Source organism: Delphinapterus leucas, chromosome 2 (assembly GCF_059928025.1).
Source record: "Delphinapterus leucas isolate spDelLeu-1000000601 "Yukka" chromosome 2, BTC_Dleu_Yukka2, whole genome shotgun sequence".
Lineage (NCBI taxonomy): Eukaryota > Metazoa > Chordata > Mammalia > Artiodactyla > Monodontidae > Delphinapterus > Delphinapterus leucas.
This window is the reverse complement of record NC_143130.1, coordinates 54,418,154-54,444,958: the sequence shown is the minus strand read 5'-3', so window position 1 is coordinate 54,444,958 and position 26,805 is coordinate 54,418,154. Positions and strand designations below refer to the sequence as shown.

The following is a 26,805-nucleotide window of genomic DNA, read 5'->3' as shown; positions in this document are numbered from 1 at the left end:
TTATTTCCTTTGTTTACTCTTGGGTTGCAGATGGGTTGTTAGTAATTTGTACTAAGTCTTGTAGCTAGTTGGAAAACATACCTACTTTTTTAACTATACAAATCATTACCTTTTATGCTTTCAAAAAAATGTTTGAAAATTCCTTTTTCATCAAAGCCAAGACTGAAGCCGTAAGTGTAGACTCCATTGTATGCAAATTTAGTTCACTTTCACTTTTCCTGCCCCCTTCAGTTTTCTGGCCATTGTTAATTTCATCTGAATTCATAAACCAAATTGCTGTTCCCCCAAAATTTGTACATTATATAGCTTCTCCCAATTTTACTTTTTCCTTTTACATTCCATTTTATTATTACCATTATATTTATTTATTACTTAGTCTTAACTCTGTTTCACAATCTGTCCAATGAACTAACCTCAATTTTGGTTCCTCTCGGGTAATGTTTCCAAGAAGGAAGTCTAGGGTATGTCTCTCAGCAATTTTTCCAGGAAGGGGGATATATTTTCTGAGACCTCATATATCAGAGTGTCTTTTGGTTGCCATTCCTTTGTTGACCTGAATAACAACTTGTTTGAGAATAGTTTTTGTGTTACAACTTTTCTTAAACCATTGCCATTTTGCTCTTGTTTTCTATCCTTAGCTTCTGGAGAAGAAAGCTAAATCCATCCTCATTTGATTATTTTTAGGTTAACTAATTTTCTGATGGATGCATCCAAAATAATTTCTTGTCCTTGAAATCCAGAAATTTCCTGAGGTTCTGACTACGTCTGGTTCTCTTTTGAGTATTCTTGCCTAGAACAAGATAAGTCTTACCATCCCAGATATGTTTTCTAGGTTCTCTTTTGCCATTCCTTCAGTATTCTTTACATTTCATTTTTTAAATCATCATTTGTAGATTGAGCTTCTGCTTTCTAATCTCCATGCTTACTTTCCTCTCTTAACACCCTCATCTTTGTTCTTTTTTCTGAGTGTTCTGGTGGAATATCTGAACTCTTTCCTTCTTCATACCTGATTTGATCTTCCTCAATGTCAGTTCTGCTCATCATCACCTCCAAAGCAGGTGTTAAATTATGGTTATTTTTCTACTTCCTTGAAAGCTCCTTTCATCCATGTCTATTCATATATTACCTGCATCCCAGCTCCTTGTTTTCTTATCTCATCCTGAGCTCTCCTTGATGCCTTTTTGTTTTTATTTCATGGAGAACTAATTAAGACTTAGCACTTAATAAGACTTAATCATTAAGTTGCTCATTATTAAGAACATTTTCTACATTTTTTGTGCATTCAAATAGTAAAAATAGCTGTCATTTTCTGAGTGCTTAATTTTTCCAGATATTATGCTAAATGCTTTCTAGACTTTTTTTCTCCTCATTTAACCCTCAGGACACCCTGCAAGGAGGAATTATTATCCTTATTTTACTCATGAGGAAAATAGCATTTAAAAGGACTATTAAAAAGCCCAAGGTCACACATCCCAAAGTTAGTAAGTTGAAGAGTCATAGTCTAAACCCAGGGCTGTCTGGCTCCAAAGCCTGTTTTCCTTACTACACTATACTATCTTCTCTATAAATGATTTTCATAGGTTTATATTTAATAAAATATTCAGAGGAATAATACTCCCCCTTTTACTGGAGGGGTTTTTTTCATTGCCCCATTTTATCTGTCTTCTATTTATGATCTATCTTTGTTAATTCAACCTTGTAATGAGAGATCACTGCAGACCTGGGTTTATGTAATTATTCTAGAAGTTTCCTCTTCCTCTCCCTAGCCCCCGAATTGTGAACAGTCTATAGCCCAGTTACAATGTTATTTTCCCCCTAGAAACGTTGTGTAGTTGAGTAGCAAGGGCACTGGGTTTGGACTCACGAAAAACCCAGATTCGAGCCCTAGCTGTGCAACGTACGAGCTGTGTAGTTTGGGCAAGTTACTTAGCCCCTCCGTTACATGCCTGTGTTATGAGGTCAGTGTGCCTATTAGGAGGAGAGGTGTAGGCCCAGGTAAATTCCTGCCACCAAAAGCAAGCTGTTGTTACTACGGTGCAGCATGGTGGCCTGTTGGGGCTCCCTCTCGGCCCCACCCAGGGGTCCCATGCCCTCAGGCCTCGAGCGGCCCGCATCCCAGGATGCACCGCTGCACTGACCGCCCAGCCCGGCTTAGCGATTGGAGCCTCGGCCTCAGGACAAAGGAGGAGAAAGGTGCGTGGGAAGGATGCGGCTCAGGGGCCCTGCGGCCGGGTGTGCACCGGGCGGGCCCTACCTCACCGCCGGGAGACGTCGCTGCACAGGCCGAAGCCGAGTCTGGGTCCCTGTGCCCACGCAGGCCAAGGCTGTGCCCCTGTCCCCACACAGGCTGTGTACCGGGCCCCTTCCTCGCCCAGGCCGAGGCCGCGTCCTAGGCCGAGTCTCTGCCCCTCCTGCTGCACCCCTGCTTATCAGGCCTTGCAAAGTCGGTTAGGCGCGTCCCAGGGCTACAGTGCCAAGCAGGTTTCCATCTTTGCCTTTGTCTTTGCCTTCATGGGTTTTTGTGAATTGCTGGGTTGGCTCCATCTTCTCACCCAGGTGAGTAGAGGTCAAGCCCAGATTTCTGCCGAGTTCGAAGTAAGGGAACCTCAGAGACTGTCGGGAAGTGGACTGAAGGCCTAGACTTGATTCCACAGGCCACTGTGGCCTTTGTACTCCTGTCCAGGACATCTTTCTGTGTGGGCTTTTTCTCAGGTGAAAGTTATTACCCCTATGTGACTTTAAACAAACTCTAACAATACCCTTTTATTTACTCTAAAAACTCAACATAATGTATCAAGGACCCAGTATGTGCTTAGACCCAGTATGAGATCTGGGTGCTGGGACCTCAAAAATGAAAAAGGCACCCATCCTATTCCCCATAGTCATAGTTTGGAGGCCTAAATCACCCTCCGATATTTGACGCTTACTCCAATTTTTCTTTTACCCCATCAGAAAATGTCTTTAAGTCAACTGAAATGAGGGGAGGAAACATCTAAATAGTATGTGGAGTTGTAGAAAGGGTAAGTCGATCCAGTTAGGTTGGTTTGGGCACTGTAAATTGTGCCTCATAATCCATTAATAGGTCAGTAAACCAATTTAGTAAGTCCAGACGAGTATTTTTCTAAAAGATTAGACTAGAATAGACAATAGAGTACATCAAAAATAGTATGGATAAGTATTGTTGTGCAAAACTTTGGTTTCAGTTATATATATATTTATAGGTGTATTTGTAGTAGGTTGTGATGCAAAATGTATTTATTGTGAATTACATTTTAAAAATTAAGTTACAGGTTTAGATCAGGACAAATATGTTACGTATATACAAAGTACCCTTGCAGTAGTGATAATCCATCTTGATAACAATTATTTGCAAAGATTGGAACTATGAAAGAGTCAAATGGTATTTCTGCCCTAATTAGCTTCATGTTTGATATTTACTTTACATGGCATTAGCATGGCATGTATTTGGGTATCTGATCCATGACATTCATTATAGATCATTGCTGATGTGTAAGGAATGGAATGGCAGAATTGCTCCAATATATGAGATCAGACACTCTGGTGGTTGCCGATTATAGAAGCCACAAGCCATCATTGTTACTGTGAAAATATGCATGATTTATAGGTTATGTCTGTTGTTACCATGTGTGACCATATGAAGATCTTTGCTTTACATTGTCCTTACTAAAAGCCAGTGGTGAAGTTTAACAGTCTGAGTGTTTTCTGGTCTGTTCTAGTTATGATGTTACTTTCTCTGAAAACTTGATGCAGAGCATATCTGAGGTCAAAGGGTTTTTGCTATTGAAAGATATTTTTCTTTTCAGCTTTGATAAAAGATTTTTTTTTAGTCTATTTGTTTATTTATTTTTGGCTGTGTTGGGTCTTCGTTGTTGCACACGGGCTTTTTCTAGTTGCAGCCGGGGGGGCTACTCTTCATTGCGGTGCGCGGGCTTCTCATTGCCGTGGCTTCTGTTGTTGCGGAGCACAGACTTTAGGCACGTGGGCTTCAGTAGTTGTGGCACGCGGGCTCAGTAGCTGTGGCACGCGGGCTCTGGAGCGTAGGCTCAGTGGTTGTAGCACACGGGCTTAGTTGCTCCACGGCATGTGGGATCTTCCCAGACCAGGTCTTGAACCCGAGTTCCCTGCATTGGCAGGCGGATTCTTAACCACTGCGCCACCAGGGAAGGCCCAAAAGATTTTTGTTTTTAATTTTTGACTAAAATTTAAAGCTCTTAATTCTTACTGTAATAATTATTTTTTATATTTATATTTATTTGTTGAATGATTAGTTGGTTGATTTTGATTTTAAGGATTTAAATAACTATAAGTTTAGACTATAGTTGTTGAAACTAATTTCCCAGTGTACAATTTATCCTCTAATGTTTAGGCCAGACATTTAATTGTAAATGGCTAATATTTTATTTTGCAAATGGGCCTTGCAGACAGTTTAACATGATCAAGCAAACTATTATATTTTTATTTTAATCATGCTTACTGGTGTAGTAACTGCTATGATAGGAATTCCATAAATGTATGAATGAATGAACACTATAAATTATTCATGTAAACATTTGGTGATACGTATTATTAGTTTTTAGTAAAACAATTTTTATACCTGGAAAGGTTGTGTAGTTGAGTAGCAACTTTTAAGAGAAACTGGTTTCTTTTAAGAGAAACATATTTGGCAGGTTTAGCCCACAGAAATTGTAAGGCATCTATTTTAAATGAGATAAGCGAATAGAAGTCACCTTGTCCTATAGAACACTTTCAAACAGCACCTAACAGTGAAACAAGTTATGTGACATCTGAATTTCTAATTCAAAACCAGCCTAACACAAAAGAGGTTAAAAAAGGGGGAGGGGGTATTATTTTTCCTTATTTGAGGTCTCAGGAGAACCCAGTGAGGGGCATTTTATAATCAACTTAGTATGTGGTATTTTGCTCATATCCCTTTAGTCTCTTTCAAAGTGTTAGACCCCAGCAATTGCTGTGTAGTTCAGCTGATCTGTTGATAGTCTCCCACAAAGAGAGAGTAGATGACTGCGGACATTCAGGGAATGTACTTGCTTTTTCCAGCCATAGCCAAAGCTTGAGACTCTTAAGTAGCTAGAAAGCAGGGACCATAGCTGCCTTGTTCACTGTGATTTCCTATTTTCAGGCACGTAGGAAGTGCTCAATAAATAATTGTTGAAGGAATGAAAATACCATGGAAGGAGGAAGAGCAGCAGCAGAAGGTACATATAGCTTAAAACATGGGGGAAAGAGTATTATCAGATCCTTAATATTTATTGAGGGTCTCCTATGAACCTGGTAGTGTTCCTAGGCTCATGGGCTGTTTACAGCCTAGGGGAGACAAGGCACATACTGATCAAGTTGTGTTACAGGAGGATTTTCTGCAGTACTATTAAAAAATGGGGCTGCACATAAAATGGGGCTAATGGTATGATCTGGATAATAAGTGTAAAGAGAAAGAGAAAGGTTGATTCAGGTTGATTTGAGAGGCAAAGTTTCCCAGAGGAAATGTGTGGGGCTGGGATAAGGAGGGATCACAGGTGGGGCATGAGCATAGCCACTGGCTCAGGCCAAGGGGAGATTTGTATTGGGGTACAGTGGAGAGTAAAGTGGGATAGCCTGGGTGGAGATTATATTTTGGAGGAGAGGTTAGGAAATAGATAGTCAGGGAAGTTAGATTTCATGTAACCAGCATAAAGAAGCCATAAGTTCTGGAGCAAGGAAGCATTTTGTTGAAGGCTGTGTTTTGAGAGTACTTGGTAGCTGCAAGCAGGAGGGCAGCTCTCCCTCAGAGACCAGAAAGGGACAGGAAGCAGCCCCCAGGATTGGAACCTCAGCACCACTTTCAGTTACACCAGGATGTTCTGGTCACTTTGGATGCTTTGGTGGCACAAAAGCAACTGATGAGGGGAAATGCCTTTGGCCTAGAACTCCACTTTAGGAGGGTCTGGAAATGACTAAAGGGTGACCAAGTCTGCTTAACTGCCACAGAACTACACATGCTCACTCCCAACCTCAAACCTGTCTGTGTTTCTAATGCCCTGTGGAGTAACAAAGTCTTTTATTAACAAGGAGGCAGAAGTGTGAGTTCTTGTTCTTGGGAATGAGTCTTAGTTGCTGATCTCATGAAATTTAGTCCAGCTTCTGTTTTCCATAAAGCACTCCATCCTTATTTTTAAAAAATTGCTCCCCAAAATTCATAAGCTGAAGAGAGGTACCCATCCTTGGGGGTCTCAGGTTGCCAAGCACATCTTCTCCCAGTTCTTTGTCGGCAGGTGGCATGTAGGGTATGGGGTAAGAGGGAGAATGGGAGGGAAAAGATAGACAGTAAGCTCCTTGAGGTCAGGGGTCTTGTGTTCATCTTTGTGTTTCAAGCAGCTTATATAATAAATGTGTTGAATGAATGATGGATGGATGGATAAGGGGCATTTTGTTTCCTTACGGTCTAGTCACACATAACATGGTATCAACGGCCCAGATATTTATTCAAACACTTGTCTTCTTCCTACCTCCTCTTCCTTCCTACCTGTTTAGTGCTGATGCAACTCATAAAGCACATGGAATGCCCAGCACAATGCTGGATAAAGGGACTGTAGATGTTAAAGCTGCCAAGTCCAGCCTTCACAGACTGAGATAATCATGGGATTAATGATTTTGAGGATGAAAAGTTTATCTGCCCACTCCAGTCTGATTCCTGATGCCATACTGTGTAGTCTGAGCTCCTCATTTAAAATCCATGGCTTATGCTTGCATGCACAAAGGATATGAAATAATAAATTTTGAAGTCCATCTCCTCTATAGTCCCAATTTGTACCTGGGTAGAACATATAAATAGACCCGCACCACATACACATGTGTGTTTCCCTCTACACTCTGTATAATAGGGTTAGTGAACAGTTCTGCTCATTTGTGTGAGTATGCATCTGTGTCAGTTTGGGCAGTCATGCTATATTGTTATTCTTGAGATCCTTAGCTCCTTCAAAAGACATAATGTGATGTGCCTGGCACTAGTATGAACCCAATAAATACTTGCTGAATGAGTATTTATTCATTGAATAACAAATACTCTGTTCAGAGAATGGTAATGGGTGCTACTTGGAAACTTTATACAGTCCGTATACTCAAGATTTAATTGGAGAAACTAAGTCCATGTGCAAGAAATAAAGTCTATTAGGAATAAACATAGGAATAAAACCTATAGATTAAATATATTAATAATAATTATTATTATAATCATAGCTAAAATTCACAGAGTGCTTACTATATGCCAGGTACTCTCCTAAGTGCTTTGATGGATATTAACTAATTTAATGTTTTCCTAACTCTATAAGGTATTGCTGTTGTCTTCCCCATTTTGCAGTTGAGAAACCTGAGGAACTGAGAGGTTAAATGACTTGTCTAGACTCACACAGTCAATAAGAATAAGATCACATAATGAGCACAAAGTGGCACTGGGGGCTTAGCAACAAAACCTTTCTACAGGAGGCGAGTTGAGATGTGGCCTGCCCCATCACTGAGGCAGAGACCATCTGCTGGCCATCACTGGGGGTGGTAAACAAAGCTGTGGAGAGCCCGCTAACATGATGATGTGTGATCTGGCTGGCACGTGACACCACAGCCTTCCCAGAGAATGTGCCAGCTGGATTCTAAAGTTCCTTTGCTTCAGGTACTCAATATGTGACAGACTTAAGTCTTCAATGGAAGTCTCTCCCCTTCTCCTAACAAGCTCAAAGTAGAACTGGCCATCTTCTCGACACACAAATGCCGACTTTCAATTTTGAAAAAGCCCAGTGAATTACCTTTGAGAAAGTAACTACCCGTTGTGGTAGAGAGGAAGTTACAATGGTAAATAGCTAGATAACTGAATGTACTCTCTCAGCACTGAGTGTCCACTCTGCCAAGAACTGTTTGGACTCCTGAGGACTCAGCAGTGAACAAGGCAGATAGAAGTCCCAGTCCTCGTGGAGCTGCCATTCTAATGGGGAGAGACAGTAAAACAAAGAAGTAAGAGATAGTGAGGAGTGACCAGGGGAAACAAAGCAGGAGAGGGGATGGAGCTTTGGGAAAGGGAGGGCACTTGAGTGCAGGAGAACCCTTAGTTCTGATGATTCTCTCTTCAGTTTCCTCACTTTCTCACGAAGTAGCCTCTCAAATCACCTGTCAGGGACCCTTGCAACACTGGGCCAGGGAAAGTGTGGACCCTGGTGGGTGGGGTAAGGGAGACACAATTCAGTTCCTACAGTCTGTAATCTACTGTGGAGATTGAATCATGGAGGCAGGGGGACTATTTTATGTCAATATTCAATAGGTGTAGCTATTTGTGCAGACATTTCCTTGTTTCATTATATCCCACATGAGTTTTCCCATATACCTATTTAAAGAATACACGGTTTGGTAGCATTTTGAGTTAATATTTCTATCTCTGAGCAAACCTTTGCATTTGAAAACTCTGTGAAAACAATGAGATGAAACATTACAAGAAAACAGAGTTTGTTGATAGCAAAAGCTCAGAAAATTGGACTGGTTAGGTTAAGATCGACATGGCCAAAACTGTATTCATTATGTTTCTTGGAAGGGATTTTCTCCTTTGAGGAGAAAAGCAGATCAGTTCTATTAAACTTATATTTTCTTCTCTGGAAAGTTAGATTAAGGTTCAGTGTCAAACATAACATGCAGCTTAGAATATCAGAAGCTGCCCCACTTCCCTTTCCTCCACACCCACACCACGTGCAGCTGTGTACCCTCTGCTCCTTGCTAGCAGAGCTGTGGCACCATGTCTAGTCTGCTTCCTGCTGGGGCCCACAGTCCATTTTCCTGTGTCCTGCTTCCTCTGTTTTCCTCTTCTGAGATCCTAAGTAGCCTTCCAGAATCTTGATTGGATTTACCTGAGTCCACACTGCTGTTATCCCCTGCCCCTCTTTTACTCTGTGAAATATCCTTTACGCTCTTTCTTACTTTAGTAACCTTTAGTGACAAGATTGGTCTGTGTGTAAAAACGCATCAGTTTTGTAATGTACCCCTTATTGCTCCCCTCGAAACTTCTCCACTCTTATCAGGCTTAATTGCCTACATTTAATTGTCAGAGGTAATATTCACTTTTTAAAATGCAATGATCATTAAGATTTTAATAAATGATTTAATATCTATAATGTAGATTAAAATATATAAAACTGATTCAATGTCTTAACTCCTAAAGTTTTCTTATAAAATGAAACAGTTAAGTATTGCCTAGAAGTGACACCCACACATGCATCTTGCTCTATCATGCTTCCTTCAGGTTCTCTGTTTTCTGTTAGCAGTGAACTGATACATTTATCATGAAGCACAAGTGAGAAAGAGAGAAAAAAAAAGAGAAAAAGAAAAGCATTACTGTAGGAGTCCTGGAAAGAACCATGTTTGTATTTATTTATCTTCCTCAGAGGAACTCCCAGACATGAGGCTTACATGTCTGGGAGTTCCCCCAATTCACAGCTCCCCCAAGTCACAACTAGCAAACCTCCAGAATTCCTCTCTTCCATCCCTCTAGCTGTTGTCCCCTGTTGCATAGGTTTTTCATCTGTCTCTAAAGAAGGAGGAACTACACCTTGACCTTGACTCAAAAAATACAGCAGATGTGAAATTCTTTTAATGATAGAGAAGGTATTGAGCTATGTATAAATACTTCATATTTGATTTGAACATTGTATCTCATCAGTAGATGACATGTATTTAGTTATATAATTGACAAACAAAAAAATGTGGTCCTACAACACTCTTGGCTTGTTTAATTCTGAGAAAGGGCATCCAGAGTAGAGTTCAGGAGTATCCTCTTCCCCAGATATCTGCAGAGTGAAATTGAGTGTTTGATGCCCACAATTTAACTGTTGACAAGTGTTAACTGTTGACAAGTATTGAACAGCTCAGCACTGTGCTAAGCTCCAGGAATATAAGGATGTGTAAGGCATGTCCCAGAGGGATTCCTAGTGTAGTGGGGAAGCAGATACAGAACCAGCTAAGTAGTAGTAGTAGAGTGAGCATTGTAATATAGGTATAAACACAGAACAGGGAGGGCTGAAAGCTGCAGGACTTGGCAGGGGAGTCAGACTTTCATCACTCAGAGAGGGCAGAGAGCAGTCAATGGAAGGGCATGGAAGCTGCCTGTTTGCTTTGCCTGGAAGGTAGTGGGAAGAGACAAGAGAAGATTCTGGAGGAGTAGCTATCTCCTGTGCTAAGGAGACCTATAGGAAAAGGTGGCTGGTGGAGCTTTATCAGCAGGGGAAAGAGACATGATAAAGAAAAAAAACTTAATTGGGAAGATAATGTTACACAGTCCAAGTTCGTACTGCTTACTGTACAACAGGCCAATAAACTGAGAAATGAGTTGTTGGGGTGAGGAGTAGCAACTTTATTCAGAAAGCCAGCAGACCAAGAAAATAGTGGACTAGTGTCCCAAAGAACCATCTTCCCTGAGTTAGAATTCAAGCTTCTTTTATACTGGGGGTGCATTTGGTTCCGCAATTTCTTGGTGCCAGAATCCTTTGTTCTTGCAGAGGTCCAGTCACAATGATCTTATAAACTTCCAACAAGACAAATGTTATTCTCTGTTCTGCAACTTTTTATCTCCATGTGAATGGAAAAGTGTTATATATTTAAAGGTCAGAGCCTTGTGAATGAGCTATCCTGTATATTTCAGGCTATAGGCAACATTCTTAACTTGTAGCCAAAGCAATAGAATACAAGGTTTAAAGAAAAAGAAACAGATCCAACATGAAGTTAGATTTGTTCTTGCCTATTACAATAAGTCTGGTGGCAGTTAGAAGGCAATAGACTAGAAATGGATAGTGTGAGGTAACTCTGCATAGTCTCTTGGCAAGATCTGATGAGGGTCTGAACCACAATCTGCGCATTTAGTGCCCACTCTGCTGGAAGTTCACCACCTTCCAGATGAGCTTTAAAATTTATGACCACCTTAATAGAAAAAAGAAAGTCTGGGTAGAGAAAAACAGCCTAGGAGAATTGAGTGAGCAAGTGTTGAGTGAAAGGGCCTTGACCAGGCTTCCTTCTTTGAACTGAATTCATTAGAGAAATTTGAGAAACTATGGAGTTTCAAAGAACTTGAAACTGGCGTTTCCCCTTCTCCGCCTCTAGTCAGCTTTTAATTTGCTCTTAGCTATTAAGCTGATAGAAGAAAAAAGCTGTCTTTCAGCAGTTGAAGTCAGCCAATGAGAAGAGCTTCGAATCAGGCATTCAGAGGAGGCAGCACCTCCTGCCCAGACCTCCTGGGAGGCAAGGTTCAGCTTATAAGACGGACAGGAATAAACTTGTTGAAGTTTTCTTACTTGTCAAAGCACCTTTAAATAATCCACGCCTGCAGTAGTTTCATCTTCAGGCAAGAGAAAGTGAAAATGGCCCCAAAAGGTGCAACATCTCAAATAAACACTATAAAATGAGGGACACTTGCCTTTAAAGTTGAAGTGCCTCAAGCAGGCAAACAACATTTATATTGTGCTACTAATAGGTTTGTCTTTCCTTGTCTGTGATGATTGTTCTTTGAGACACAAATAAAAACAAAGCGAATCGCATCCAACTATTCTAAAAAGAAAAGATGATTTGATTTTTTTTCTTTTTTTGGTCATTTTATGTTTCAAAAAAGGGTTTTCTTTTTCAATTGCTAGGAAACAGGTGGAAAAGTTGCATTTCTGAGACTGATGCTCCTTGGTAATGAGTTTTGTGGTGCAGTGCTGGTGGTAGTGATTTAGTTAGCAAAAAGCCCTGCCTGTGTTCCAGGCTTCTGGAGAGTACTACGGCTGTCAGACTAGCTCAGAGGATAGTGCAGGGCTGTCAGCAGTGTTGCAGGTCTCTTTCTGCCACATAAACCCCTTCCTTTTAATACAAACAGCAAGACTATCCTGTTCAGTAGTTGACTAATGACTGTGTGCACTGAAATGCAATGATGATGAAGCAGTTGATGCATTTGTGACTCGGTGTCCCACTGAATTCCAGTTTTCTCCTCTCCATGTGGTCAAACAGGAAACAACATTGCATCAGGAAAGAATCTGAAGGTGCCATCCAGTAGCTGTGCCTCACGTCACTGACTGCCCTCAGTCAGAAATCTTGACCTGCAACTTTAGAGGGTGGGTCTCTGAAAGAATTTCAGAGCTTACACAGAGCTGAGGTGTGTTGCTCTCTGATGAGAACAAAGCTGGCTGGAGCACTCAGAGTCTGGCTCTGTCTCTTCACAACCAAGGGGCATCTTTGTGGACTGAAGTTTCAGAAAGGTAGGCACCATCTTGTGGATGTTGTTACTATTTGAGAAACTTCAAAACCAAGTTGGCCTTGGCTGTGTGTGTGTGTGTGTGTGTGTGTGTGAGAGAGAGAGAGAGAGAGAGAGAGAGAAATGATGAAAATGTTTGTTTTTGGCCTGATTGTGGGAGAGATACAGAAAAGAGAGCTTTGAAGCCATTTGCTTGATGAGTTTTACTTCAGAAGTCTTTAGTAGTGGAGAGTAAATGTTGAATTCAAACTTCTAACTTGTATTACTTGCTCTTTGGCGAGTTTAAACTGATTCACTGAAGGGACAGGAAGAATTGTTCAGAGAGTGAAATCACATGAGGCTGAACGCTCAATCGGCATAGCTTGGTTTATTTGGAAAGCCTTGACTCAAGCTGAAATGCAAAGGGTGACCAAGGATCTCCAGGCAGCATAGCAAAAGCCATTTCAGAATGTCTTAAATTTGGAACAAGGCAGAATTTGCTCATCTCACAGTAAGAAGGTTTTCTAAGCTGGTTCTGTCTTAAGGGAGATAGTCTAAATGTCATGTCCAGAAGACATTAGGTGATTAATTCTAAAACTGCCAGCTTTGTGAAGAAAAACGAAACAAAAACAAAACTTTATTTTTTCTAACCCATGTTTAGTGAAGATGTTCTTTTAAGCAATTTTATTTCCTGAAAAGCCTTACACAGAGCAAAGGAAAGAAACCTTTGGGACTCACCAGATGATGAATATTAATTTATTCATTAATCTATAATGTCCAAGGTCCTTCTCTACCATGAGTGAGGATTCAGACTTTAAACACCTTTCATTCCTCTCCCCTACAAGCCTTTTTTAAAAAGGGGGTTTCCACTTAAAATTTCATCAGTAGGATTGCTGGACAAAGGGACAAATTCTTGAAGGGGAAAATAGGCATATGTTCATACTGACAGTAATTGTATAGTCTTCCCATTAAAAATATTCTGTCTTTTCTAAAAGCAGTCAAATTTATATAAGTTTGAAGATAATTCTGGGTTAGCAATAATCTGCACTTATTGGGTTCTTGCTGTATGTATATGCATTTCCCATTTAATTCAGTGAGACAAGACTCATCTTACGCAGTTTTCAGATAAGGATATTTAGGCTCAGTGAGATTTTAGCAGTATAATAGGGAAGTGAGAAAGCCAGAACTCTGTTGCCTTCCTACACACAGATATATATATACAATCATATATATATATGATTGGAGCCTTCTATTCTCCTATTGTATTCCATCAGCCCTTTACAGAGTCCTTGTCACCTGGAGGTGTTTCTGAATCCAAAATAATACGCAAATATGTTAATTTGGTGTCATAGCAAAAGATCAAGAGCCAATCTATAATTTGCTTCTACTCTTGGGGTGAAGGCATGATGAAGTGGACTGAACATGGGCTAGAAATGCAGACAGACCTAGATTTGAATAGCTCCTTCCTGATTACTAATTATGTGACCTAGGCAAGTCAGTGAAATTCTTCAAACCTCACTTTCCTTATTTATAAGCTATTTATTATAACGTCCATCACATGGCATTGTTTGTTTTAAGGAATAGAGAGACAAGTTATGCAGTGTGTCATCTGCATGACTGAAAAATGGTAGGCTTTCGATAAATAGTAGTCATTTCTCCAATTATTTGTTGATGCTTTGTCATGCTAGATCCTGTTCTGGGCATGGGGGTATCAGCAGTGAACAATGGAGGCAAGAACCTGCCCTCATGGAGCTGCCTGGTGCTTGTTTATTATAACATCATGTGATTGACTTTCTTTGAATATCACGTTGTAATTATTGAGATCTTTTATAGTGGTTACCATCCAGCTTTGACATAGCCTCTGAAGCAGGGTAGTGAAAGTCCTGTGCCAAGATTCCCCTAAAGCATAGTAAAATCAGGCAAAAAGCAAGAACATCAGATACTTGTTTTACAAAAGTCAGTTTGTTGTGCTAATCATTTCAGAGTTAGAGGTCAGGAAAGATGTGTTTTTATGCACACATTCACACTACATACACACACACATACACACACACACACACACACACACACACAGAGTTCATCTGAGTTTTCCTGGGCTCCCAAAGCCATAGCAGAAACCTTGTTGGCAGGATGCATGTGGGAGGAGGGTCTGGCTCCAAGAACTCATGGAACAGAGTATATAGTGTGGCAACCATTCATTTGCTTTGGGCCCCAGGCCATCTACTCAGGAGCCTTGGGCTTTCCAAGGCCTCCATAGTGTGAATTTAGGGATGCAATACAAAGCTTGAACTGGAGATAATATACCTTTATAAAGACAGATTCAGGACAAGAGTGATTGATTTATTTACTGGCTAAAAGCCTGGAGTTAAGTAAGCCAGTTGGCATCAGGAATGGCATTTCGGCATCTGTCCCTAACTTTGCATCCCAATGAACTGCAGATCACAGCAGAGAGATAGGAGAGGAACACAGGGAAGCTCCCTCTGGAATCAAATGCAATTGTATTCTTCCTTTTCCTGGAGACACCTGCGCACACAATACCACCGACCTTATTGGTCTTACACATTGTGAGTTTGTTTTTATTTAGCTGGTAGAACCAGAATGATTGAAGAAATCTTTGTGTCATCCCAGACAGACCAGACAATTGGCACTCTGAAAGAAGACTTTCTTAAGTGGCAGGACTTACTTTCCTAAGCCCAGTGCAACAATCAATCTCATCATTTTATGGGCCATACTATATATTGCCTTAAGATTGTGTCTTATAGCAAGGATTTTAAATGATGAAAATATAAACTAAGTTAAAAGCCTAATTAGAATAAATTAGGGCTTAGATATAAAAACATCAAACAGCACGTGGATGGAGAGATTAAGAACCTTTGACCTTGGGACTTCCCTGGTGGTCCAGAGGGTGAGATTCCACACTCCCAATGCAGGGGGCCTGGGTTCAGTCCCTGATTGGAGAACTAGATCCCGCATGCATGCCACAACCAAGAAGTCTGCAAGTCTCAATGAAGAGCCCGCGTGCTGCAACTAAGACTCAGCACAGCCAAAATAAATAAATATTTTTTAAAAAAGAACCTTTGACCTTATACAACACTGTAACAGCCTAAATTTTCCCCAGGAATTTCTGTGGATAGGGGACAGACTTTCCATTGTAAATGGACTTCAGCAATCACTGTATTTTTGAAACAGTTAAATTATTTCCAAATTTCATTATTATCAGACCTTAAAGTCTGAGGAAGCCCATTAACAAGTAGAAGAGGGCTGTGTGAGAGGGAGTTTGACCTTGAGACACATTTCCCCTTTCCCAAGTAGGAGGATTTAAAATTTCTCAGGCAGGGAGTGTTTACATGCTGCTCAAATATAAAGTTAAAGGGTTTTGGTTCATTCAAAAAACCATTTCCTCTTTTTTTTTTTTTTTGCCAACCTGGTTGCTGGAAAGTCTGTGGAGGGTATCTGTACAGCATTCTAAGGAGTGTGAACTGAACAGACCAGAGGCCTTATGCATAGCTGGCATTCGGTTTACAGAAGTTCCAATTCAATGGAAACTTTCCTTTTTTTTTTTTCCTGAATTTTATCTTCAGGAAATACCAGGAAACTAATACATTTAACCAAAATTTCCAAATTCGTCTGCTCAGTATTGGTACACACAAACACACACCACACAGACACACAGATGCACATACACACATGACATAGACACAGATACACACAGACATACACATACACACACTACACAGACACATACACACGTTCGTGTGCATGTGCACAATATAAAAACAAAATCAAAAGATATATACTTTTTGCACGTGTGCAGCAAAGGTTTAGTTCTCCTGTCATAGATTGTGCTGCCTTCTTCCATCCTGTAGCTCTGCCTTCTGATACATGTGACGTGTGGTCACTGGGCCTGGAGAAGGGAGAAATGGAGGCAGTTTCCTAGCTTTTTTTAAAACTGAGATATAATTGCCATATTATGCTAGCTTCAGGTGTTGTTACATAATAATTAAATATTTGTATATATTGTGAAATAATCACCAAACATAATTCTCATTAATGGGAAAACTGTAAAATTCACAGCTAATGCATATATTTAAGTTATATGAAGAGATAAAATATTACATTAAGGGACTTGAAATAATTTTTATTTATATTTCCATGTTCTTAAATGAAGTGATTAGGGAGGAAAAAGCATATGCCACAATCCATTTGTTCTTTATAGGGTACTTGTGTTCAAGAACAAGGCTTATTTCTTTTATTTATTTTTTTTAAATTTTGTTTTTTTGCGGTACGCGGGCCTCTCACTGTTGTGGCCTCTCCCGTTGCGGAGCACAGGCTCTGGACGCGCAGGCTCAGCGGCCATGGCTCACGGGCGCAGCCGCTCCGCGGCATGTGGGATCTTCCCGGACCGGGGCACGAACCCGCGTCCCCTGCATCGGCAGGCGGATTCTCAACCACTATGCCACCAGGGAAACCCTGTTTGTTTTATTTTGATTCATTTGCCAGACATACTTTAGCAGGTAGTCAATAAATACTTGTTGGTTAGATTGATCCTGACACAGGCTGAACAATAATTATTTCAAGATTCAAGCAAAAATTCTGAGAGCATTTTCTTCAATAATGAAGATGACTTGACATCATTTAATAACTAAATTGGCTTCAATTTCTTCCCTTCAAATTTTGTTTTCTTGCTTGCCATCTGATTAAAACTGTAAAATATGCTGATGCTGAGCAAATCTCAAACTGCACAGATGCGCAATTTTCATTTGTGATGTTCCCACAGGCTCACTGTCACTTCCGACCTTGGGTCAGCGTTACAGGGCTTATAACGAGCTCCTCCTGTTCCATTAGCTGTAACTGGCTTTCCCTGACTTGTTTCCAATGGAAATATGCTTTCTGTGGAATGCTGGTCTACAACCAATTGTGGAAGAGAAAACGTCAGAGCATTACTAGATGATGACTGTAAAATAATATTCAAGTTGGATTTTCCTAAGTAATTGTTTCACAGATTACACTATTGCAGTGGTTTTCAAACCTCTTTTAATGATCACTGATGGTAAATACTTTTAGATCTCAACTCAGAACACACACACACATTAACTGGAATAAAAGTTTCACAAAACAATACTTGATATGTATTGATATTTTCTCTTCTATTCCATTCCACTCTATAAAATTTCTGGTCATGATCTACTAATTAATTTTGTAGCTGGTAGTGGTTCTCAATACTGGCTGAAAGTAAGAATCAACTAGGAAACTTTAAAAAAAATACTAAAGCCAAAGGCACAACAGACCAATAAAATGGACTAGAAATTCCAGAAATAAACCTTCACTTTACATATTGGACACATTTACTCCAATACATATTGGACCCTTGATTTATGACAGTATTGATAATATACGGAAAGAATGACCATTTGAATATCCATATGGAAAAAAATTAACCTTGTTTCTAACCTCAAAATATATAGAGACCTAAATGTTAGTATGGATGTGACAGGTAAAATAATATAACTTCTGGATCTGTACTGTTCCATGCAGTAGAAATTGAATATCATGATTCTCTTGTTCACTTTCAGAGCATCTTTTTCTTTTTGGTTAACCTTAAGACATTTATAATTAAATTTCACTGACATGAATGACACAGGGGAACTCTGAATCCTCTCTTACAGCATGTGGAGCCAGCAACCTGCCCTGCGGGCCAGCCCAACCCCAGTTCCACCACTTTCATCTAGGTTCACATGTGGTCCTGCTTTACAGAATCAGACTAGTCATTCATGGTAGCACTAATGGCAACTGTATGTTTTGGCAGAAAAAAATCTGAGGAAATACCCAATAAGTCTTAGTTTAGAGAAGAAGATTTTAAAAAGAAGGCTTAGAAACCCATAGACCCCAGATCAAGATCAATAGAGGAGTAGCCAGCAGATCACATTGGCACATGTTGGACTTCCCCCGACCAGGGAAACGGGAGTTGGCTCTGTGCCTGACATGACACTGACCTGGTACCTTGCTTGGTACGTGTCAGCATGGTGTTTTCTCTGATTCACAACAGCTAATGTCAGAAATCAGAGACAAATGAAAATCATATAAATATATATTGGACAGAAATTTAAGGATGCCCTTTTGAAAAGAATGTATATTTGAAAAGTCTGGAAACCTAGGGAAATTTTTATTTTTAAATATGTTACATTTTCGTATAATATACCCAGAATGTTTTTTCTTCCAGATACTTTTGCAGTCAAAATATCCCTAATTTTTTATAAAATAAAATAAATAAAATATATTTATTTATTTGGCTGTGCTGGGTCTTAGTTGCGTCACGTGGGATCTTCGTTGCAGCATTCGGGATCTAGTTCCCTGACTAGGGATTGAACCTGGGCCCCCTGCATTGGGCGCACGGAGTCTTAACCACTGGATCACCGGGGAAATCCCAAAAGATGCCTAAATTTAAAGCCATGGATTTAATCATTAATCTCCCCCAAAAGTATAATTAATAAATGAAATATTTTCTCTATGTTGCAGACTTTGCAGATACCCTATATGTCTCTCTATGTCTCTGTCTGTCTCGGTGTCTCTGTCTTTCCCCCTGTCTACTTAAAATCTGGGTGTTATGCATTTTTTTTTCTTTAAGGGGCTTCTTGCATTAGATAGAGCTAGATAGGAATGACTAGTTCTTTTCAGTTTTGAGATGTTATGAGTTACTTACTCTTGGTGAGTAAATAGCAAGAGCTAGTGGCCATGGACAGAGGGAGAGGCTGGGCTGAGGAAGGGAGATGACCCATCCCTGTTTGCTCAGAGGACGAAACAGTGACTATCCCAGCAGGTGCCCAATTTCCTAATCTCATGCCAGCACTTCTTGCCAGGGGGAAATCTCCCCTTTTATTTATTTATTTATTTATTAATGATTTCTGAGTTAAAGAAGGAAACTGTTGGGAACGTGTAATTGAGATTATTTTTCTGTACTCCTTCACTGCTTCCCTGCCCTCTGCTCTAGGTTCTCACACCCACTGCACCCCACCATCATCTGAAGATTATGGGAATCTTTGTCATCTTGCTCTTTTCTAAGGGATGTTTCCTTCTGCAGTGGCAGCAGGAAACATTTCATAAGCATACATTTTAAATATTAAAATTGGAGGCTTGCTTCATCAGTTCTCTAATAACACCAAGTCCTTCCCTAAAAGTAACTTGCTTCCTCTTTATCAGTGAGTGAGACAGATGTTCCAGATTCCTTCTTGATCAAGGTGTGGCTCTGTACCCTTCTATAGATTTCACTCTCTTTCATAAGAGATTCCTTTGGTGACACTGCCCCTGACGACTACCGTGTTGTAAGAAATCCTGCTGACACTGAGGAAATGAATTACCCTGTCAAGGAAATGGATTATCCCTCAGAAAAGCTGCTCCGCCACCAACACTTGGTCGGGTAACCTCAATACTGATCAGGGTATTATAGGAAATCAGTGAATGATGGCTGGCTGTTACGCCACCTGGAAATCCATAGTGCCATTGATGGGGAAATGTAAATAGTGACCACAGTACCAACACTTGCAGCTTACTGGGCACTTACTATACACCGAGCGTTACAAAGTGATTTTGACACATGACCTCATTTCATCCTGACCTAGAGTTTACAAACATAAAAATCATTATATCTGTTTTACAGATGAGGTCATATAGCTGGAAAGGGGTAGGATGGGCATTCAGATTCCCAAACATCTATTCTTGACAAGCCAATAGGCCTTGGGTTCCTACGTGTCCTGTCCTGAAATTCTATCCCAGTGTGTTGTGGGGGGAAGGTCTGGGCATCCCCCAGGTGAGTCTGATCATTGGGAAGGTTGGAACTAGGTGACTCTATGCAAGACAGCCTCTCCAGGACTTGCCTCTGGACTTTCTGTTTAGCAGAGTTTTTGCCCATTATGTGGGCTTCCTTTACTGAAAGAAGAATATGAAACGAGTTATCTTTTCCCAGTAGTGAGAGATGTGGACATAGTGGCGGGAAGGCAGCTGTGAAGGAGCAGGAGATGTCCCATTCCTCTCCCTTGGAGAATCTTTTTAAACTTAGCATTTAATCTTATTATTTAAACCAGCCTGACATGGGATTCTTGCCCCTACCCAATAAAGTCAGGATAATAAGATAGTATCATTACATAACACTGATTCTGTACTTTACTGTATTCAGGTAAAGTACGTACATACCTAATCACTCTTAATCCACAGCAGGTCTTTGCAGTAGGTAGAATTAGCACCATTTAATTCAGACGAAGATTCAGAGATTGAGTTGTCCAAGACCTAGCTATTGACAGGTCTGGCCCTTGAACGGGCTGTCTGACTCGAGGGCCAAGGTTCTTTCTTTTTCAGCTGTTTGAAAGACAGTGAGCTACTTGAGGCAGTGTATGTAGCACTGCATTCTTTTTAAAAAATTCTTAAATTGCAGGCTTGCGATTTGTATGGTGGTCTTCCTGACCTGAGACTAAGTGAGTGGGGAGCTTCTGCAGAACCTGCCACAGTGCACAGGAGGGCTTTGCACCCAGCCAATCCTCCAGTTTCTCCAGTGGGAAAACCTGAGACAGAATCAGGGCCTGGCCTCGGGTTCCTCTGTGAGTCACTAGCAGCAGCGAGGTTCTCAACTCCCTTGCTTTTGCCTGCATCAGTCCCTTGTGCCTGAGACTAATAACAGCATAATTTATGAAGCAAGATGTGTGACTCACCAGGCAAGGGAGGAGAGCTTGCAAGGAAGGATGCGGCAGAGAAGAGCAACATATTTAACAGCAACTGGAAAGGAAATGCTGACATGATGGTAATTGGGTTAAAATTTCTTTACATTGCAACACCATTGCCTGGTTACCCAGCTGTTAATTTATATTTTAGACTTCTAAAGTTAACTAAAAAGGGGGGCGGGAACAGGGGCAATAGGGGAAGGGAATTCTACCTTTGAAGGCAGAATTATCAAATCTATGTAACTTTCTCATAGATTTCTTCTCAGTCATCTTGGACCCCTTTTCTTTGAACCCCAGGATTTGCATTCTTCTAAAACTTATCCATTGTGCAACTTTGCTTTACACCCTTCTGATTTCAGTCTTACCTGTTTTTCTGCAACCTCCTATCCATGTTACCAGTCTAAATAAACTTCCTCAGTCACTTACCTCTCTTGTTCCTGAGCTGGCCTTTGGCAATCTTTGTCAATTAATGACCAGGACAGAGATGAACCAGAGATCCGATAAAGGTGAAGAGGCATCCAGGAGAATTACTTTTTGGTGAATACTCCCTCCTTAAATGGCTTTTTCTGCATTATCTTTATTATCTCCAGAATCTAAAGTCAGATTATAGATAGGTCACAAGAGCCTGTCTTCCTGTTGACCAAGGAAGCACATTTTAAATTTTCAGTTACCTGTTTGTGTGTGTAAAAAGGCTGTGATAAGTTTTACGTAGGTAGCAAACTTGCCTTACTTCAAATCATCTATTACTTTTTGTATATGAAACATTAACTTAAAAAGTTAGCCTCTTAAAATATATTAATGTGAAATAAATCACCTTAATAACACCTTTTAGTATGGGAAGCTGGGTGCATACTGGGAAAACAATAATTTAAAATCTTAAATATGCAGAGTTTTACTGTTCTAGCATATCAATTATTTTTTCATGTTTCTTTCTAGTTTTTGTCTTTACACACACATATATGTGTATGATTAAAATAGTATATTATACGAGATCATATACCATCATATGATCATAGTATAGATATAATTTTGAATTTTCTTTTTTAAACATGTCATAACACTTTTCATGTTTATAAATTTTACAATTTTAGCATTAATTGATTATTATTAGAGTTAACATTTCAAAATGTACTTAAACATTCCATATTTTAAAAATCCATTATTTACTAGTACTGAAGTGTTATTTATTAACTATAGTTTAAAAAGTTTTCTTTCCAGTTTACATGTATTTCTAGGTAGGCAGGAACATTTAGGTGACTCCTAAAATTTATTATCCGATTCCAAAAGGGTAGTATCATTTACGTTGCCACCAGTAACATAGGAATGTACATTTATATGTAAATGATATATATGAGACATTTATAGCATAGTTAGCACTGAGTAGTATTTTTAAATAATGTCTTCTAATTTAATAGGTGTAAATTATAGAATTTTATGACCTGGAAGTTCATTTAGTTGCTCTCTTTAGAAGGGCAACCTGGTATTTGATAACTTGACTCCGATTTACGTTTAACAGGCATGTAATACAGTGATTTACAAACATTTACTCACTTTGTTATTTAAACAACCTCATCAGGGTGGTACAATTATTATTTCCATTTTGTAGATGGGGAAACTGACATTAAGTTAGTTGTCCAAGGGCACATAGCTAGTTAAGTGTCAGAACCCAGGCAGTCTGGCTCCAGAGTCCATGTGCTTGACAACTGTGTTATACTGGCTCCCTTAATATCTATTTAGCATTTACTGTTTGTACGCTTTCCGTATGCCAAGTTATGGATGCTATTGTGAGTAAAACAATTTTAGCCCCGACCTCATGGATCTGGAAGTCTGGGGAGGGAACCAGACTTTAATCAAATCAACATACATATAATTACAAATTTGATACATGTTATGAAGAAAAAGAATGGAGTGATGGTAGCATCTAACAGGAATATTTCTTTTAGCTGTAAGAGTGATGGGGGTGCAGGGGTCATGGAAAGTCTTGGTGAAGATCTTAGAGATACTTAAATTGAGACTTGAAGGATAAGGAGGAGAGAGTAGGGTGAAGATGGGTGAAAAGAGCATTCTAGGCAGAAGGAATAGTCTATGCATATGCCCCGAGGCAGGAAAGGACTTTCCCTTCTGCTCTAAGGGTCATAAAGCTGACCGGCTTGCTTGTGGGATCACAAAGTGAGGGGATGGGGATGCACAAGTGAGCCTGGAAAAGCAGACAGGGGTCCAGTGGTCCAGGGCCATGCCACAAGCTTCTCACTCACAGAAGAGTGCACACATGGGGGAGGAAGGTGAGCGCTGCCTCCAGACACAGCTGGAGTTGTTTTGGGCAATAAGCCTCAGGCAGAGCCATCCCCAGGTGGGGTTTCTTCTGCACACAACAGCAAATGGTGACCCTGCCTGTGCTTTTCTAGGAATTAAAACTTCACTGGCTCATTATTCGAGTTAGGAAGGGGATATTTAAGTTAGGAACCTAGATCAAGGCATATTGTGAAGTCTTATTATAGAGCCAAGAGGAACATGGCCTGAAGAGAACAGCACCAGGGCAGAGCCTTCGCTTGAGAGAGAACATGACCCCGTACAGATGCCAAGTGCCTTGTTGGCATTTTAGGGGTTTATTAGTTTTGCTGGAAATTTTTCCATAATGTGTACTAACAATGAAAGAGTATTGTTCTAGTAGAAAGTGATAGCTGGCTCATGGGGACATTAACCTATGCTTTGGAATCAGTGGAAGCAAAAAGGCAGAAGCACATCTTCCTAAAATCTCAAGTCAACTTTTACTCTATAAGCAAACTCTATATACAGTATTAGAAGGGGAAAATGAGAAGGCCCTTTCTTCTAATTTCAATTTCAGAGGCCTTTTTGATTTGCTCAATATAACTTAAGCTTTTGTTAATTAGTGTTAGAGTAAGCACGTAAAGTTTGTTGGACTTTTCCATCAAGTCAATCAGGATTAGAGAATGAAGGATCGGCCAGTAGGAAGAACTCTAAAGAGTATAGGAATCACAGCTATAGGAAACAGTCACGACCCCTGGGGCAGAGATACAGTACACAAGGAAGAGGCCTCCAGGGCTGATGTGCAGACCCTGATGAAGAGGGCACAGAGGGGTCGCTATGGAAAACCAGCAGAACTGGCTGGCTATGGAACTAGCCCTCAGAAACTTGCGGGAAATCTGCCCTCTAGGGTGCTGTTCATCGGGAAGTGTCTCGCTGGAGACACTCTGGCCACAAAACTCCCCAGGAAGGTGCTGGTGGATTCTGCTGGCTGATGGGGGCTGCTGGAGTCTTCACTGGGAGTGCACCAGAGCCAAAAGCGAAACTTCTTCCTCCTGCAGTATCTCTCCACTACTCCCTACTTGGAAAGGTCCTGGGCCAGCTGGCAAAGGGAAGTAGGTAAAGGGACCAAAGGGACCAGACTTATTTCACAGAGCAGGCAAACAGGGTCAAAATCTAATGACTTACATGAAATAGAAGTTTATTTCTCTTGTACATAACAGTTCAGATATGGGTAGACCAGGGCTAATGTGCTAATTGGCTTCAAAAATTGCTCCAGTTCTGTCATCCCCATTTCCAGCTGTCAGGAAGGAAGACAGAGAGAAGCCAGGACATGCAGCTTGGCCTTTAGGGAGATTACCCAAATCAGTTCCCACTCCTGTGTCATTGACCCAGACATGGTCACGCATGGCCACACCTAGCCGTGCTAGAGGGAGGTTGGGAAATGTTGCCTCATGTGGCAGGGTAGCCACGTGCCAGGTTAAACTGGGGGCGGGTGTCTGTAACTAAAAGGCAGAATCAATGGATACTTAGGACTTCCCGACACCCCTCAATGGCATCCTTGAGGCAATACCATGTTTCTGCTACAGATCTTCTGAAATTTTCTTTTTCATCTCTAAATCTGTTTTGAATTTCTTTGAGGCTTTAAATTGGTATAACTGTAAAATTCAATATGAGGGAATTAAAATTGTTTTTATCTTGTTGTAAGTTAATTACTTCTGTACATAAAGTATAGGGGGTTTTTTTTCTTCTCTTCAGTTTTCTAAAGTTATAAGCCCAGGCATTTATTATCTTTTTATAAACTAACTTAGTCATAATAAATATCCTTCAGAGTTAAGTTGCTCTGTCATTTGCATTGTCTTATCCATTTGAAATGGCGCAACTCAAAATGCTTTCAGAATTGGAAGTTACAGCTGGCTCAGTCCTTACACTGTTCACAGGAAGCAAGTAGCTGCTCATGTTTTCTTTTGTGTTTTATCATAAACCAGTTCTTTTGATTGAGTTAGTAGAGTTAAGGTAGACTAAAGGTAGATAAACATGTTTACCTGACCTCCTACACCAAATTTTAAAAATTGTTCTCCAGCTAACGAAAATGAAGTTGTACATAGTTATCAATAAATTAGATATAATTTCTGGCCATAGTGTCATGGCTTTATTGTTCAAAACTCCATTCCAGCCTCAGTAAACCCTCCATCAGTTCATTCAGCAAGCACTTGTATAGTGTCTACTGTGTGGCAAACTTTGGGTATACAGTAGTGTATGAGCCACGCAAAGTCCTTGCTCTTCTGGAGCTGACTTTCTCTTCACCAGAGAACCCTGGCCCCTCTGTAATCCAGCTGGTCACCCAGTCACAAAAGCTCTCACCAACTCTCATATCCTCCAACCATAATAATACTCAGAAATTGTGAATACTGATTCAAGAGTGTCTCTCACTGCATTGCTCAGGAATATGCCTTTACTTCAATTTAACTTGTTTTCCTAACTTCCCATTTCTCATCACCGTCCTCTATCTGAGAGATATTTTCTGTTCTGTAGAGATACTTTCTTGTCACTCCCCTCTGTCCAAGAGATATGCTCTGTAGAGTTATCTTCTAAACTGATGTGATGTTTACAGTAGGGATTAGATGGATAGTTACCAGAAGCTGTCCAAAGACTCAGCCTGACTTGGAGTTCTTACCTCAGCAATAGTTAGAGTACCACATTTTTTCAGTACTTTACAAAAATGTTGCTTCAAATAGTGATAAACTTGTAACCCAGATAATTTTATTTCTTCAAGTATTAAGGTCAGATTTAATGGTGTGTGTCTGAGAAAGTGGCTCAACAGGCTTCCTTCACCCTGATGGGTTCTGTATCCATGAGGTCAGAAAATAATGAGTCATAAAAACCTACATTCATTAGATTGTCTTCCTGCAAACTACTGGCACTGGAGTTGAAAATAGGGTTTAAAATTTCCACAGTATTAGTGGGAAAACACAGCTGGGCTATGATGCCACCTCCATTACTGAACTTCCCCAAAGTAAAAAGAAATAACTGCAGGTACTTTTCTTGTAAATATTTCCTATTTTTAAAAATAGCTTCAGATTCTTCTATATAAATAAAAATTGTAGTTCCTTCAGATTTTTTTTATGTTAAGTAGGAATTTCAGTACTTAGAGAATGTACAAAGGATGGGAAAAAATGGAGTTTGAGTAGCTGATGAGAAAAAAAGGGACTGAGAATGGCCAAGGAGTAAATGAATACGTTTGCTTCTGAGAGAACACTAAGCAGAGACTGAAAAGTTGTCAACACGGTTGGCAATTTTCAGTTGCCAGAAAGGCCTAGAGTTCAGCCAAATGAATCAAGATGAGATATGGGCTATGAGTTTGATGTGGGAGTCAGTGAGCTTCTCAGAGAGTTCAAAAGTGACTGAGTCACAGGCAGGGCTCCTGAATGACAGATTCATTGTTGCAAATGCTCAGGATTTTTTTTTTTTTTTTAGAGCAGTAACTTGTGGGGTTTTAAAAACACAGGTATCTCTCCATCTCAATATTTTCTAATTCTCTTTCCATCTGAGGATTGTTTAAATATCACAATAGTTAACACAGCATAC

At 40.2% G+C, this 26,805-nt stretch overlaps 1 protein-coding gene across 6 annotated transcripts in view; it reads left to right on the top strand.

Annotated features, from left to right (window-relative positions):
- The first annotated feature begins 12,066 nt into the window (after positions 1 to 12,066).
- Positions 12,067 to 26,805, top strand: part of CERS3 (ceramide synthase 3) — a 121,215-nt gene continuing 106,476 nt past the window's right edge. Inside the window, exons 1-2 of one of the 6 annotated variants that reach the window (XM_089906897.1) lie at positions 12,190 to 12,269; positions 20,670 to 21,032. Coding sequence is in view for 1 of the 6 variants with exons in the window: in XM_089906894.1 (XP_089763020.1) it covers positions 12,182 to 12,269 (88 nt within the window). In the remaining 5 variants the exon portion in view is untranslated. The other 5 variants (XM_089906894.1, XM_089906895.1, XM_022598904.3 and 2 more) reach the window with 5 other exon arrangements.